The 16,712-nt window shown below is 36.7% G+C and overlaps 1 protein-coding gene across 2 annotated transcripts in view; it reads right to left on the bottom strand.

Moving 5' to 3' along the window:
• Positions 1-16,712, bottom strand: part of ME2 (malic enzyme 2) — a 58,041-nt gene that overhangs the window by 30,291 nt on the left and 11,038 nt on the right. Inside the window, exons 3-7 of one of the 2 annotated variants that reach the window (XM_047765111.1) lie at positions 9,335-9,468; positions 5,280-5,429; positions 3,069-3,144; positions 1,262-1,423; positions 92-195 (exon numbers count right to left, since the gene is read on the bottom strand). In XM_047765111.1, coding sequence (XP_047621067.1) covers positions 92-195; positions 1,262-1,423; positions 3,069-3,144; positions 5,280-5,429; positions 9,335-9,468 — 626 coding nt within the window. Of the gene's footprint in view, positions 1-91; positions 196-1,261; positions 1,424-2,857; positions 2,969-3,068; positions 3,145-5,279; positions 5,430-9,334; positions 9,469-16,712 lie in introns of those variants that run through there. The other variant, XM_047765119.1, reaches the window with a different exon arrangement.

The raw sequence follows: 16,712 nt of genomic DNA, 5'->3' as shown, positions 1-16,712 counted from the left end.
AACATACTGTGCCACAGTTGGAACTCTTGTGGTTCTTCTTTAAAAAAAAAAAAATTAAGGATGCTTTATATGTTCAAATTTTTAAAAATACCTGTCAGTAATGGCCTTCATAAATTCATCAATTAGATCATCATAACGCTGTGATCGATCTCTTTTCTGATATAAGCCCATGTAAAATGGGTCTTTTAAGAGTGCCTATAAAACAGACCAAATGAAAAAACTGTGTTACATAACCAGTTTAAACATATTCTATAAAACTAAAACTGTGCATATACACAATGGAATACTACTCAGCCATAAAAAAGAATGACATAATGCCATTTGCAGCAACATGGATGGAACTAGAGAATCTCATACTGAGTGAAATGAGCCAGAAAGACAAAGACAAATACCATATGATATCACTTATAACTCGAATCTAATATCCAGCACAAATGAACATCTCCTTAGAAAAGAAAATCATGGACTTGGAGAAGAGACTTGTGGCTGCCTGATGGGAGGGGGAGGGAGTGGGAGGGATCGGGAGCTTGGGCTTATCAGACACAACTTAGAATAGATTTACAAGGAGCCAGAGCAACACAGGATCTGAGCCACAAGGAGATCCTGCTGAATAGCATTGAGAACTTTGTCTAGATACTCATGTTGCAACAGAAGAAAGGCTGGGGGAAAAATGTAATTGTAATGTATACATGTAAGGATAACCTGACCCCCTTGCTATACAGTGGGAACATAAAAAAAATTATAAAACAAAAAAAACTAAAACTGTAAAATAAAAAATTGCTAAGTTTTAAACTTTATTGCCCTTCTTAAAAAACTTAACAGGCTTAATTTACTACTATTTGTACAAATATTACAAGCAGTTTAAGACAAAGGCTAAAATCTAATCACAGAATTTTTGTTTTGTTTTGTCTTTTTGCCTTTTCTAGGGCAGCACCCAAGGCATGTGGAGGTTCCCAGGCTAGGGGTGGAATCGGAGCTATAGCTGTCAGCCTACACCAGAGCCACAGCCACGCAGGATCTGAGCCGTGTCTGCGACCTACACCACAGCTCACGTAACATCATATCCTTAACCCACTGAGCAAGGCCAGGGATCAAACCTGCAACTTCACAGTTCCTAGTTGGATTCGTTAACCACTGAGCCACAATGGGAACTCCTAAGCACAGAATTTTTTTTAATATTATCTTCAAAAGAAGAATATAATACAAGCATTTTTTTTTTAATATGGAAGAAGGATCAAAGGGGGAAAATGATTTTACTCACTGGATTATCGGTTCCTACATCAATACACACAGGCAGACATCTATCAGGCCGTATTCCTGCACAAGCTGTATACAAACATAGTTTTCCTACTGGAATTCCCATTCCATAGACACCCAGATCTCCAAGACCCAGAATTCTCTCTCCATCAGTCACCACAACAGCCTTAATCACAAAAAAAAAGTATAAATTAAAAGTTGTCCAAAATGGAGCACTAAAGAAAAGCATTTAAAATTATCTTCATCACAAAATAGCACGTACTATATTATTCCATTCACATGAATACGAAAATCTACAGAGAAAGAAAGTAAATTAGTGGTTGTTTAGGGATAGAGAGGAGTGACTCCTGGGGATACAGGGCTTTTGTAGTGGGATGGGGATGAGGAAGTCGTGATGAAAATGTTCTAGATTTTATGATGGTTGTACGACTCTGAATATACTACAAATTAATTTACATTTTAAGCAGGTATGAATTGCATTATTTGTGAATTAAATCTCAGAAAAGCTACTATTAAAAACAAAACAAAAAAACCTCAAAAAGATTTCCTTCACATATTTTTACTCACGCTTAAAAGTAAAATTGTTTAACTGACTTTCAAAGGAAACCCATGAAGAATACTTAAAATTCTAAGATTTCTAGAGTATAGATATAAAAAGGAGAATTAACTAGATTTGATTTCCCGCTGTCTTTGGTTTAGGAATAGAATGCTTCTGATTAGAGGATCAACTTGAGTATGTTCACAATGACTAAAAAGGGGAGAGATGAATAAACTTTTGATAGAAATTAACCCTAAGAGAAAAACAGTTTAAAAATAACATGCTACTCCAAATAACTGAACCCAAAGAAGAAAAACCTTAGCAATGGTGAAAAACACCCAAAATAAAAAAATATACCTATGTACAAGTTTTTAAGAGGATACTGTGAATTTATATAAAATGCTATTTATATATAGCATTTTAATGGTAATTCATCAGACTATTTTGTTGAGGAAGACATGTAATAAAGGCAAGTAAGATTACTGCTTATAATTAACACTAAAGCCTACCAAAAGATCTTAAACAAGTCATTAGTTTTTGTTTTATGAAAGACAGCCAGATTAACAAATGTTTATATCTGTTAAATTTGAAATGCTAAATAAGAGTTTTTATACTTGCTTAAGGATCTAAATTGATTTTAGATTTAGAAGGAAAAGACAATGAATCCTTTCCATCGCCCCCCCAGAATAAAAAAATATATATAGCATTTTAATGTATTTTCTTTATATATAATAATATTAATTGTTATTATCATTATTTTTTGCTTTTTAGGGCCACACCTGTGGCATATGGAAGTTCCCAGGCTAGGGGTTGAATCAGAGCTACAGCGGCCGGCTGTATGTGGGATCCAAGCTATGTCTGTGAGACCTATACCACAGCTCATGGCAACGCCAGATCCCTGACCCAATGAGTAAGGCCAGGGATTGAACCTGCATCGTCATGGACACTAGTCGGATTTGCTTCCACTGTGCCACAATGGGAACTCCTAGAATACTAGTTGAAATAGAAAAGGAATATAGAGGAGGCAAGCGATACCAGTGGTACTGAAGTGAGCATGCTCACCTTACTAGCTCCAATTGCTTTCCAGGTCAAACTATACAAGAAACTCATTTTGTCATTATTACTGTCTTGATTTCCTTGGAGCACTAAATCTGCATGTATGTAAGTACAAAATAAATCAGAGCAACAATGAAAAAAACTATTCTTGGTTAATTTAGAGGTAACTTACATAGAAAGAAAAAACATTGTGAAAGGAAGGTTATGCTCTTAGTACCTTAACATGATTTTCTGGCCAGTTATCCACAATTGATCTAACATGACCTCTGTCTGAGATTGAAATAAATAATCCCCTGCAACAGAACAAAAACACCTTTGCATTTCACAACAGTTTTTGGTTTTTTTCTAAGTTTTTGTTCATAACTGGAATATTTAGATATTTTAATAAAACGTAAAGACTGTAATTTCCAAGCAGATTTAGCTAAGTCACACCGGTTTATTTTCAAATATATTCAACCACTTCAAACACTGTTCATGTAGTAGCTACAACAAAGATTATTATTAAGTGATGTGACCATTTTACCAAAGAAGAAATGTATCCACATCTGTTGTTCAAATAAACTCAATATACCTCCAGAAAAAAGCAGTATAAAGATAAACCACCAATGCAGGAAAGCATGATAAGCCTAAGTAAACTACTGTTAAAACTCACTGAAACTGAAAATCTGAAATCTGAAGGAGCAGGTAGGGACAGAAGAAAACTATAGCAACTTCACATAAAAATACATCCTTGAAGTGCTAGGAAAAAATGAAAAGTTGTATTAAACATAGTATACTGTTATCCATTGAGATAATTCAGATTTCAAAAAAGGACTAGGGGAAGGAAAGGAAAGAAGAGAGGGAAGAAAGAAACATAGGTTCTAGGAAACAGGTCAGATAGAGATGAGGGCCAAGAGGCAGGCCTTCAGTGCCTTCAAACTGATTCTTAACTTTCTCATTGATATTTTAACTTGGCATTACTATCCCATCTCAAATCAGTTTAAACAACTTCTCGACCACAGCTGCACAGCAGAATCATCTGACAAGCTTTTTAAAAATGCCAGGTTCCTACCCCCAGAGATTCTGATTGAACTGACCTGGAGTTCAGTTCAACTAACCAAGACTTACCATCTTCTATGTAAAAAACAAGACAAACAAAAAAACCACTGCCACTGCATAAATGATACACAGTATCTGCCGTCATTCAAAATCTCTTTACGTTTTACAAGAGTTCTCAACTCTGCACATCAGAATTACATCTGGGACTTTTATGAAATAGCAACACATGGGTTCAACTCTAGACTGACTGAATCAATCTCTGTGGTTGGGGCCCAGGCATCAGTATCTTTTCGTTTCCCTCTGTCCTTTAATCTGAGTTGAGAAACACACTTCTAAGTGAAAATGAAACTACAGAAGAGCTGATCAGCTGGGTTATATCACAGAAATGTTTACACACATTAACTGATGGCAGCACATAGGGTAGAATAGACAGTGTTCTCAAAGTGTCTTCAGGGGAATACCTGCAACACCATCACCGACGGTGTTCATTAAAATCCGGACCTCCAGACCTTTCTTTTTTTCATCAGAATCTTGGGAATAGGAAGGAGAGGAAAGTTGGCAAGGATCAACATTTTAAGTAAGTCCCACAGATGTGTCATATGCACATTAAAGTTTGAAAGCCACTAGACTAGATCAGAGGAGACTGAAAAGAAATGCTATTATTACACAATGTTAAAATTTCTACTTTTGAATCAGTATGTAAGTATAACACGGGAAAGCTATAAGGATTGAGGAAAATGACAACAGGTTAGAGTGACAAGAAAACTCAAAATAAGTAAAAATAGCAATTATACAATGCCTATAAGTTTACAAAGAACCACATCAGTTTCCTCATCTGACCTTCTCAGAAGATCTTTAAAAGGTACAGGTATCCCTACTTTATGATAAACAGATTCAGAGGGATAAAGTTACTTATTCAGAGACTTCAGCCAATGCTCACTGCAGTACTCTTTCCACTTAAAATATCTGGAGGTGCTTAAACTCTTTGAAATTAAAATTTGTGTAAGTTCATAAAAAAGAACAGAAAATAGAATTAAAGCTGATAAAAATTAATAATCTTATCTGGCCAGATTATGAGAAAGTGTTATGATTATTCTGGAGGATATGCCACCAAAATTAAGAATATCTTTTTTTGGCACAAAAATGCACAATTCCTCTAATAATCAAAATATCTTAAAGAAGGTTAGGAATAAATGATGCTATTTCCATAAAATAAAAGATATGAAAATGTTAGATTTTTATTAATCCCTTTTTGCCCAAATTACACTTTGTGAGGTAATAAACGTGGTTAGACTGCAACACATAAAACAGAAATGTAGTAAGTGTTATGAAGTGTTTCTTTTCCTACACAATAGTCATTTGCAAATATATTTTTTAAAATAAGCCTTACTTGGGTCTTCTAAAGATGTGTCCATACTGGGAGCAGGCAAGACCAACTGTTGGTGTATATACAATTGGCATTAGAGTTTCAATATCATCTTGCAGTATTCTATAAAACAACTTCTCATTTCTTTCTTGAATTCCCATTATATAGATGTATCTGAAATTAAGCACAGTAAATAATGTCTACATCAGCCAGCATTACATTGAAGATTTTGGCTTTTGACATTAAATAAAAATGTCTAAAACTGAGGACTCCTTCCCCCTGGAAAACAAAACCCTATATTATCATTACATAACACATAGGACTAAAATTAACAAAAATATAAAAATGTACTTATGGGAGTTCCCATCATGGCTCAGTGGTAATGAACCTAACTAGTATCCATGAGGATGTGGATTTGATCCCTGGCTTCACTTAGTGGGTTACGGATCCGGCACTGCTGTGAGCTATGGTATAGGTCGTGGACGTGGCTAGGATCCCACATGGCTGTGGCTGTGGTGGAGGCTGGCAGCTTCAATTTGACCCTGAGCCTGGGAACTTCCATATGCCATGTGTGCGGCTCTCAAAAGACCAAAAAAAAGGACTTAAACGACAGTTAATGATGATGAAAATAATAATAACAGAGGCAACAGCTAACACTAACTGAGCCATTACTGTCAGTCAAGCTTTGTATTGGGCACTGGAAATGCAAAAATTCCCTAAGGCCCCAATCTTAAGGAGCTAATCCTTAAGGTGACCAACAACAAAAACAAAGAAACAAAATAAAATGGCATTCATTCAAATATTTACTAAATATTATGTGCCAGGCACTATTCTCAACTCCAGGGATTTAAGAAGTGATCCCTGTCCTCACGGAGTTTATAATACAGGAGGCTTACAGGCATTTTAAGGTCTATACAGAGTACAGAGGTAGCACAAAGGAGGCAATGAGCAGTTCATATAAATATATAAATAACAGCTTTTAAAGAATAAAGTTTAGAAAATAGGGAGATGTCGGCCTTAAAAACCAGTAATCGTCTTCATTTAAGTATGTCTAAAACTGTCTATTCTCCATATTTGTTTCTCCTCCTGTTATCATCTGACCAAATGGGACTCCACCCAGAGTCCATTCTTGATTTCTTCCCCTCCCACACTCCCCCATCCCAATCTAATAAATCAACAAGTCCTACAGAGCCTACCTGCTAAGTATCTTTCAATTATTTGTTTCCTCCCTCCATTCCCACCCAGTCCAAGCTGTCATCACTTCTCATATGGGCTACCTCAATAACTTTCTAACTAGTCTTAACACATACAATCTTTGTTCTCCTTCTCCAATCTATTCTTCTCTTAAAAACACACCTCTGATCATTTCTGTTCTCCTTGAATGGCTTCCAGATGCTAGTTTAATAGACTTAAAGCTCCTAAAATAGTTAACTAGACCTCTCTGCTTTCTTTCCAGCCTCATCTTCATAGTTAACTCACTTCATACTCATTTACAAATGCAGTACAACTCTTACCTCAGAGTAACTACATATGATGATGTGCCCTTTGCCTGGAACACCCTCTCTCCATGCATAGTCCTCTACTCCTGCTCCCTGAAAGCAGCTCAGGTGTCATACTCCCTGGGCTCCTTTTCTGTCCATTTCCCTCCCCCACCACATATATATATATACACTTAGGTTTTCCTGTTTTCATGTCCCATAACATCCTACTACTCCCTCTTCTGTAACTCTCACTCCAGTTCTTAACTTTGTCTTCCCTCCATGATAGTGAGTTAGAGACTAACACCTTATAATACTTCTCTATTTCCAGGAACTGGCAGAGTATGCAGAATTGGTGTACAAATATTTGGTGACTAAATAAGGAAAAGTGATTCATTTAGAAGAGGAATAATATTTTCTATATAGCTACCACAGGCAGAAATATCAACAGGTAGAAATTAAAGGAAAGGAAATATCACCTCAACATAGGGAAGAAAACTAACAACTGGGTTATTAAGACTTTGTAGGTTTGTGAAATAGACAGCAGAATGTTAAGAACAGATGACCTATCAGGAATATGACAGAGGGAAGGTGTGGGGTTCCTAGACCTTCCTCCTGTCATCACTTTTGCTCTCTCCCTCATGTTATTACTTTTACTCTTCCCTCATGTCATCACACTGGACCTTGTCCTCACCTAGGATTCTTACAGCTCAAAAATCTGGCCATTATTTCATTTCCTGATCACAATGCTCTACCCTTTGGCTAGCTGTACAACCACCTCACAGTTCTCCAGGTGTCTCTAGGTCCTTGATTTCTTCCTTTTCTCCCATTCTATTAGCATATTTCTGACCCCTCTTCTTTCCCCATCCTGGATCCTATGATCAAGTCTCTCTGAACAAATCTCTCACCATTGTTACCATTTAGGAGTGCCCATATAGCTGGATCACTGCATTGCCCTTCCACAGTGTCTGCCTTTTCCCTCCTTGAACTCCATTAAAAGCCAGGGCTGGAAGTTTTCATTTTTGTAGCTCCAGAGCTTAGAACAATGCCTAGCACATGAGAGCCCTGAACAAATAACAGCTGAATGAACTGAAGTAGCATCTTCGCCAGCCCAGCAAACTCAATCAATGTTACATTTCACCTTTCCTGTGGAAAAATAGCACTGCTGTGCAGAATAGCATCAATACAAATAAGATCATGCTACTATGTATTCAGGGCCTACTTTCATGCCTTCAACCTGTTCTTCTTTATCTTATGGCTAAATGCCTCTTTGAAACATTTATCACTCTCCTCCACCAAATCTTTTCAACCTTAGCCCTTTTAAATCTTAGCCACGACCTCCACATTCTATAGCATAAAGAAAATCAAGGTCATCTGGTGATCTTGTGTGATGAGATCTTACAACCTCTGCTCCATCACCTGTAGAGTTTACCCTTATTTATGCCTGTATTTATCTTCTTTGCTCTTGCCTCAGAGAATAAGCTGTTCTTATTTCTTGTTCAAGGCCAGCCTCTGTACCTCTGCATTTGACCCTATGCCCTTTTCTTTCTCCCAGATCAATTATCCTTTATCCTGGGGACATTCCTCATAGCTATGAATGCACTCAATTTCCTTCCAGTCTGGAATACACCCCTTAAACACAAATCCTACTTTACTTACTGTTCAACATCTTCCCTCCCCCTCTTATCTAAACATCCTGGTGCATTTCCCTCCCCGTCATTCATTTCAACCTACTGCAATCTCCCTTTTGCCCCATAATGTCAAAGAAACCACTCTCACTACTAACCAATATCCAATAATCCTCAATATTTTACAAAGCCAATAAATATTTTTTAATCCTATAGTCAGACTGATCCCTCTACCCAGAAGGCCCTGCCCTTCTTTCTCATTTTGCCTGCTCCCTGTAACATATTGTTTCAAATTCAGCTCAGGCATCACTTCCTCCAGGAAGTAACTCCCCAAGCTGGGTCTGGTGCCCCTCTTCATGATTCCAGAATGTATTCTGCATGTCCTTTTCACTCACTGTTCTGTACACTGTAGCTCAGAGTACAACAAGAGTCATAATACAATGGCTGATGAGCTCCTAGAATCTAGGCAGGCTGTGAAATACTGGGAAGGCCATACATTCTATTTTGCCTAAGACAGCTTCAGTTACTTTTTTACTCCCCAAAGTGTCCCGGACTGGATGATATATTATATGATCACCCTATCTATTATCCGTTTTATATCCTTAGTGGCTAGCAATGTCACACAAAAAGTAGGCAGTCAATAAAAGCTGTTATGGGTAAAAATTAGATGATGCCTCTGCTTCTAACATCCGATTCTGTGATTTTAGTCATAAAAAATTGATTTCTGGAGTTCCCGTTGTGGCTCAGCAGGTTAAGAACCCAACATAGTGTCCATGAGGATATGGGTTCCATCCCTGGCCTTACTCAGTGGGTTAAGAATTCAGTGTTGCCCTAAGCTGCAGTGTAAGCTGGTAGCTAAAGCTCCAATTCAAACCCTAAGCCTGGGAACTTCCATATGCTGCAGGAGCAGCTCAAAGAAAAAAAAAAAAAAGAAAAAAAAACCCCCAAAACTAAACACCTAATCAACTCTTACTTTTCCAAAGGGCCATTCAACTTTTTCACGTTTCTGTGGAATCGTAAAGCTTGAATATCTTGTGTCTCTATTTTGGGAGGTAGAAGTCCTTGAAGACCCAGCATTTGTCGTTCCTGTAATGTAAATGCCATTCCCTGAAAAGGAAAAATAAAAGGATTAAAAATTATTACTTATGAGGACAGCAGTGGTGTTGACTTAACAAATGTAATTTAAACATAAACTTAAAAAGATCAACAAGATATTTTTGCACAAACTTTCAAAAATTTATAAGATTTATCATACCTAGTATTGGTGAGGGTATGGTAAAAGGATTACTCTCACATACTATTACTGGGGATATAAACCAGTTTAGGCTTTTTGAAGACAATTTTAACATATCAGATTTTTAAAATGCATATAATTTATTTTTTAATTGATTTATAGTATTAGCTTCAGGTGTACAACAATGATTCAATATATTTATAGATTAAACTCCATTTAAAATGATTATAAAATAATGGCTATATTTCTCTGTCTTTGTGGTTTATTCATTCTATACAAAATAGTTTGTACCTCTTAATCATCTACCCTTATCATTCCCCTTCCCTGTCTCCCTCTCAATGTTAACCACTAGTTTGTTCTCTATTATCTGTGAGTCTGTTTCTATTTCATTATATCCATTTATGTTTTATTTTTCAGATTCCACATGTAAGTGATATTATACAGCATTTGTCTTTGACTTCTTTCCCTACTAAGCATTAATACTCTCTAGGTCCACCCATATTGGTGCAAATGGCAGAATTTCAGTCTTGTTTATGGCTGAGTGATATTTCATTGTGTATTTATACACCGTGCCTTCTTTATCCATTCATCTGGGACACTTAGGTCATTTCCCTATCTTGAATGTGCATACTTACTTCTACCTAGTTATCTTTGAGAAATATTCATATATAAAGAGGCATACATGAAGAGATTAATTGTAGCACTGTTTCTAGTTCTCTTGTCCAATACAAACTAAAAGTCCATCAATCGTGGAAGCATAAGGAACCTGTGGTATTCCATACAAACAGTTATACATCTCTAAGGGTGTAGTAGAAAGATCTCCCAGACACACAGGAAAAAAAATCAAGTTGAAAATCAAAACAAACTGTTAATTGTTATGTTTAGAAAACTCCCATAAAGTTCATATAATACACAAATGCATGCATGTATTAAAAATGAAATCAGGAATTCCTTCCATGGTACAGTGGGTTCAGATTTCGACCGCAGCAGCTCAGGTTGATGCAGAGGTGGATGGGTTTGATTCCCAGCCCAGTGCAGTAGATTAAAGGATCTGGCATTGGAAAAGCTGCAGCATAAGTTGCAGCTGTGGCTCGGATTCAACCCCTGGAACTTTCGTATGCCATGGGTGTGGCCATAAAATTAAAAAAAAGAAAGAAAGAAAGAAAGAAATCAACAGAATACACTCTAAAAGAACACAAACCAAACCAAGAGGCTACCCTTACTAGAAAAGAGTGAGGCTGAAAAGAAGGGGGAAGAAATGATACTTAAGAAAAAATTAACTGGGGTTTCTGTTGTGGCTCAGTGGTAATGAACCCAACTAGTATCTATGAGGATGTGGGTTCAATCCCTGGCCCCACTCAGTGAGTTAAGGATCCAGTGTTGCCATGAACTGCAGTGTAGGTTGCAGACATGTCTCGGATCTAACACGGATGTGGCTGTGGTATAGGCTGGCAACTGCAGCTCTGACTTGACCCCTAGCCTGGGAACTTCCATATGCTACAGGTTCGGGCCTAAAAAGAAAAAGAAAAAGAAAAAAAAAAGAAAGAAAAAGAAAAGAAAAAAATTACCCCATGTAATACACTTTTTTAATTTCTGGTATTCAGCTATGGGTTAAATAATTTGTATCAAAATTATGTCAGTAAAAATGCCAGAGTAAGGACTTCCAAAAATAAGTAACTTACTTCCAAAAGTAAGAACCCTGGCCAGATGATCAGAATCAACTTTTAAAGAATACTGTAAATTAAGCAAAGGTTTCAGCAATTGTGGAGCATTTATTCAGGAAAACCTGCTGGATTTCAGTAAGAAGAGCAAGCTTCACGGCATTTTTAACTTGCCTTATTCCTATTTTCTCCTCCCCAGCTCAACAGCAACCTTGAAAACAACAATCACTGTGAAACAATCACTTTGAAAATTAGAGCCTAGCAGTCACCAGAGAAGGTAGGAGGAGTTGGAGATTCTTCTAAAGCCCCACTTGCAGGCAACTGTCATTATTTGACCTGGAAGATCCCACTTGCAAGTCTGTCTTTATTTGACCTGCCTTAGAGCTCAGGAATTGTGAACAGCCTTTCCCCAAGAAGACCTTAATAAAGGCAATTATTTAACACAGCAGCTCTCCAAGGCAGATGGGACAAATAACAGGCTAACCAAAAAGCTGAAAAGGAAAGCTGAGAAACGAGATGCCCATGGAGGGCTTTAAAAAATCAGGATATATTCCTGAGAATCTAGAAGGTCATATGCATAGCTGTAGGTATGTCGAAGAAAGACTTGAGAAAGCCCTAAGCTCCCACCTCTAGCTAACCTTGAGGCTGTTAGCAGGAAGTGAGGCTTGATGTGTAGCTGTCAACTGCCTGAGTACTGAAGGCACACCCCAACAGGTACACAGAGCCCTTTGGCAAAGAATGGGAGACCTATGGTTCTAGGTATTTTAGGTTTCCATCTAATCATTAGCTGATCACAAAGCTCACAAAGCTGAGACTTCCATGGATATATACAACAAAAATAATGAATTGGTTGAGAAACAGCACTAAATAGACAATTGCAATATAACAAACCCTGGGAGCAATGAATATCTGGTTTCAAGGGCAGCCACATTATTTAAAACGTTTTGTTTTCAGAGCTCCTGCTGTGGCAAAAATGGGTTAAGAATCTGACTGCAGTGGCTCAGGTCACTGTGGAGGTGCAGGTTCAATCCCCAGCCTGGTGCACTGGGTTAACAAATCTAGCATTGCTGCACCTGCAGCGCATGTTGCATCTTAGGCTCAGATTCAATCTCTGGCCTGGGAACTTCCCTATGTCGTGGGTGTGGTTAAAAAAAAATAACCAAAAATAAAAAGTCTAGTTTTCAACAAAAAATCATAAGGCATGCAAAAAAACAAACAAAACCACACAAAGTCTGACTCATACATAGGAAAAAGGGCTATTAACTGAAATCATCCTTGGGGAAGCTCAAACTCTGTACTTACTAGATAACGACTTTAGTTATTCCAGGAAAGGGATAAATCGGGAATTTGGGATTAACACACTACTATATATAAAACAGATAAACAACAAGGACCTACTATATAGCATAAGGAACTATATTCAATATCTTATAATAGGCTATAATGGAAAAAATCTGAAAAATAATATATATCTATGTGTATATATTCTTTACATATACATAAACTGAATCACTTTGCTGTTCATCTGAAATACTGTAAATCAACTATACTTCTATTTTAAAAAGAAAAAAATTATTCTAAATATATCCAAATAACTAAAGCACACCATTGTCTAACAAACTAAAAGTATGAGAATGACATTCCACTAAATAGAGAAATATCAATAAATAGAGAAACTATAAAAAGTAACCAAATAGAAATACTGGAATTCAAACTAAACAACTGAAATTTAAAATTCACCAAAGGGGCTCAATGGTAGAGTCCAGTGGTGAAAGAAAAAAAATCATCAGATTTAAAAGATGGGTCAGCTGAGATAATCCAGCTTGAGAAACAGAAAGGAAAAATAAAGAATAAATATGAACAGACCTAAGAGATAGCATCAGGAATGCCAACATATGCATAACAGGAGTCCCAGTGGTGGGAAGAGAAAAGGATAAAGAATATTTGAAAAAAATAATGGCTAAAAACTTTCCAAATTTGATGAGACGCATTATTCTACACACAAGCTCAATAGCTCCAATCAAGAAAGACCTGAAGCTTTGAAGAGCTCTACCCCTAGACATATCATAATCAAATTGTCAAAAGCCAAAGACAAAAGGAGAACTCTGAGAGCAAAGAGAAGTGACTCATCACACAGAGGGGATCCTTAAAAAGAGTAACAACTAATTTCTTATCATAAACCATGTAGGCCATGCTCCAAACAGTGCTCAAAGAAAAATAAACTGCCAACCAAGAACTTCTAAATCCTACAAAACTATTCCTCAAAAATGGAGAAATTAAGACATTCCCAGATAAACAAAAACAGAGAATTCATAGCTAGCAGACATGTCTCACAAGAAATACTAAAGGAAGTTCTTCAGGCCTAAGTGAGAGACACTAGACAGTAACAACTCTACACAAAGAAATAACATGGATAAGATGACTACATAATATAAAAGACAGTATAAATGTAGTTTTCTGTAGCTCTTCTCCTTGATTTTAAAGACAGTTTTACAAAGCAATCATTATAAATCTATGTTGATAGCCACGCAATGTATAAAATGTAACCCGAATGACAAATCAGCACAAAGGAGGAAAACAGACCTCTTCACGAGCAAAGTTTTGGTATGCTATTTAAATTGGTAACCAACTGAACTAGATTGTTATAAAGATGGTAATTGTGATCCCCAGGGAAAACCACAAGAAAATAACTCAGAAATAGGCAGTAAAAGACAAGGGAATTTAAAATGGTATAAAAAATATTTAACACAAATGAAGGGAACAGTGGCGGAAAGAGGAACAAAAACAACATAAGACGTTTAAAACAAATAGAAAATAGACATAAATCATAAACCCGAGCCATTACATTAATGTAGATGGATTAAACACTATAATTAAAAGGCAGGGATTGGCAGAATGGATAAAATAACATGATCCAATTATATGCTGACTACAGGAGACACACATTCAAAGACACAAATAGGTAGAAAGTAAAAGGATGGATAGAGATACACCATGTCAATAGTAACCAAAAGAGAGCTGAAGTATTAATAACAGACAAAATAGACTTTGGAACAAATACTGTTACTAAAGGAGGGCATTTTGCTGAAAGGGCCAATCCACTAAGAAGATACAACAATTATAAACATATTTTGTAACATAACAAAAGAGGACCAAAATACAAAGCAAAAACTGACAGAGTTAGGAAGAAAGATAACAAGCTGAAAGTCGGTATCTCACTCTCAATAATGGAGAAAACAACTAGACAGAAAACCAACAATAGAAGACTGGAACAATACTATAAAACAACTAGACCTAGCAGACACATCACTCAAAGGAGGCAAGATACACTTTCTTCTCAAGTGCACAAGGAATATTCTCCAGAACATACCACTCATCAGGCCATAAAACAAGTCTCAATAAATTTAACAGGATTTAAGTCATCCAAAATATGATCTCCAACCACAATGCAATGAGATTAGAAATCAACAACAGAAGGAAATCTGGGAAATTCACAAGTATTTTGACCTTAAACAACACACTCTTTAAAAAACCCAACTGGTCAGAGAAGCACCAGGGAAATAAAAAGATAGTTTAAGACCAAGTAAAACATACATAACCAAACTTTAGGACACAATGAAAATAATAATAATTAAAATGTAGCTGAAAATGTAGCTTAAAAAAGTAGAATGATCTGAAATCCATCACATAACCTTCCACCTTAAGAAACCAAGGGGAGGAAAAAGAGCGAACTAAAACTTGAGCAAGAAAGAAGGAAATAATAAAGATCAGAGTGAAAATAAAAAAACAAAAAAATTGAAAAAAATAAAAAGTTAAAAGTTGGTTCTTCAGAAAGAACTACAAAAATAACAAACCTTTAACTAGAACAAAAAAAGAGAAAAAAAAAGAGAAGACTCAAATCACTAAATCCTCCCTGTCTCATGTTTCTCCTTGGAAGATTTTATCTAAGGCTGGAAAATATAAAAGGGTTAAAACCCCTGTATTTTCATATAGTTACAAACAAACTGTGCAATTCATTTAAAAGTGTTTTACCTATCCTATTGCCAAAGATAAATGAGTTGACTACACAAGGTTTCACTGCCTATTTAGATTTAAGGGACACTCAAAAGTGTTTTATTTATAATGCACAGTAGAAATTAAAAGATTATTATTTTTATATTATTACTATTACTTTAGGGCAGCACCCACGGCATATAGAGGTTCCCAGGCTAGGAGGTCGAACTGGAGGTGCAGCTGCCAGCCTAAGCCACAGCAATGCAGGATCCCATGACCTACACCACAGCTCAGTTCAATGCAGGATCCTTAATCCACTGAGCAAGGCTAGGGATCAAACCCGCATCCTCATGGATACTAGTTAGGCTCTTAACTCTCTTAGCCACAACAGGAACTCCCAAAAGATTATTAAAGAAATAATTTTATGTATTAAGTATTTATGTTAGTAGTTGATAAAATTTTTAAATTTGCTAGCCTTCACTTAATAAGTGAAGATGACATAGTCTAAAATAGATGCCTTGATTAGTTTTTTAACAGCAGAAGCAATCTTCCTCTCACCTGCCCTTCTCCCTCTCTTTTCTGTCTTCCAATGCCACTTGTTCCACCAAATCTGTCTTTTGTTCATCTATACAACTGCTATGCCCTCCCATTTTACATAGAAGTATACCACCTTCAGCTGATCCTGGGCTATTTTCTTTTAGACATATGCCATTTCTCCAAATAAGTCAATATTGATAAAAATCCCTTAACTAGACACTTCAGTGTGCAGGTAAGCATACTAAGGGGAAATAAAAAGCCTTTTTTTTTTTTTTTTGTCTTTTTGCTATTTCTTTGGGCCGATCCTGCGGCATATGGAGGTTCCCAGGCTAGGGGTCGAATCGGAGCTGTAGCTGCCAGCCTACGCCGGAGCCACAGCAACGCGGGATCCGAGCCGCATCTGCAACCTACACCACAGCTCACGGCAACGCTGGATCGTTAACCCACTGAGCAAGGGCAGGGATCGAACTCACAACCTCATGGTTCCTAGTCGGACTCGTTAACCACTGCGCCACGACGGGAACTCCTAAAAAGCCATTTCTATTTTTCCCTCCTAAATGCAGCTAGAATAATTTGTCAGGGATAAAAAATTACCCATTTATTTATAAAAATGATAATATGACTAGTGTCTGATGATTTATGATGTCAAAACTGGAAACAGTATACAATAGGGTCATGACTAAATGATAAAATGAATAACTCAAATTTACAGTGCCTAAAGTAGCTTCAGAATTTTTTTTTTCACGGCAATTTAGATACGGAAATTGGGATCTATAGTTTTTATCTACACAGAACATTACATAGCCAGGAAGGGGTCAAGCTGGGACTCTTATCAATCTTTGAATCAGTAGACAGATTCCAAAACTGAACTATTATACAGCCATATATCATAAGGCTTATGAAACATCATGAAGATTATTTATAAT

Source organism: Phacochoerus africanus, chromosome 2 (assembly GCF_016906955.1).
Source record: "Phacochoerus africanus isolate WHEZ1 chromosome 2, ROS_Pafr_v1, whole genome shotgun sequence".
In the NCBI taxonomy this organism is placed as follows: Eukaryota; Metazoa; Chordata; class Mammalia; order Artiodactyla; family Suidae; genus Phacochoerus; species Phacochoerus africanus.
The sequence above is the reverse complement of the archived record's forward strand: the minus strand, read 5'-3'. Positions and strand labels throughout refer to the sequence as shown.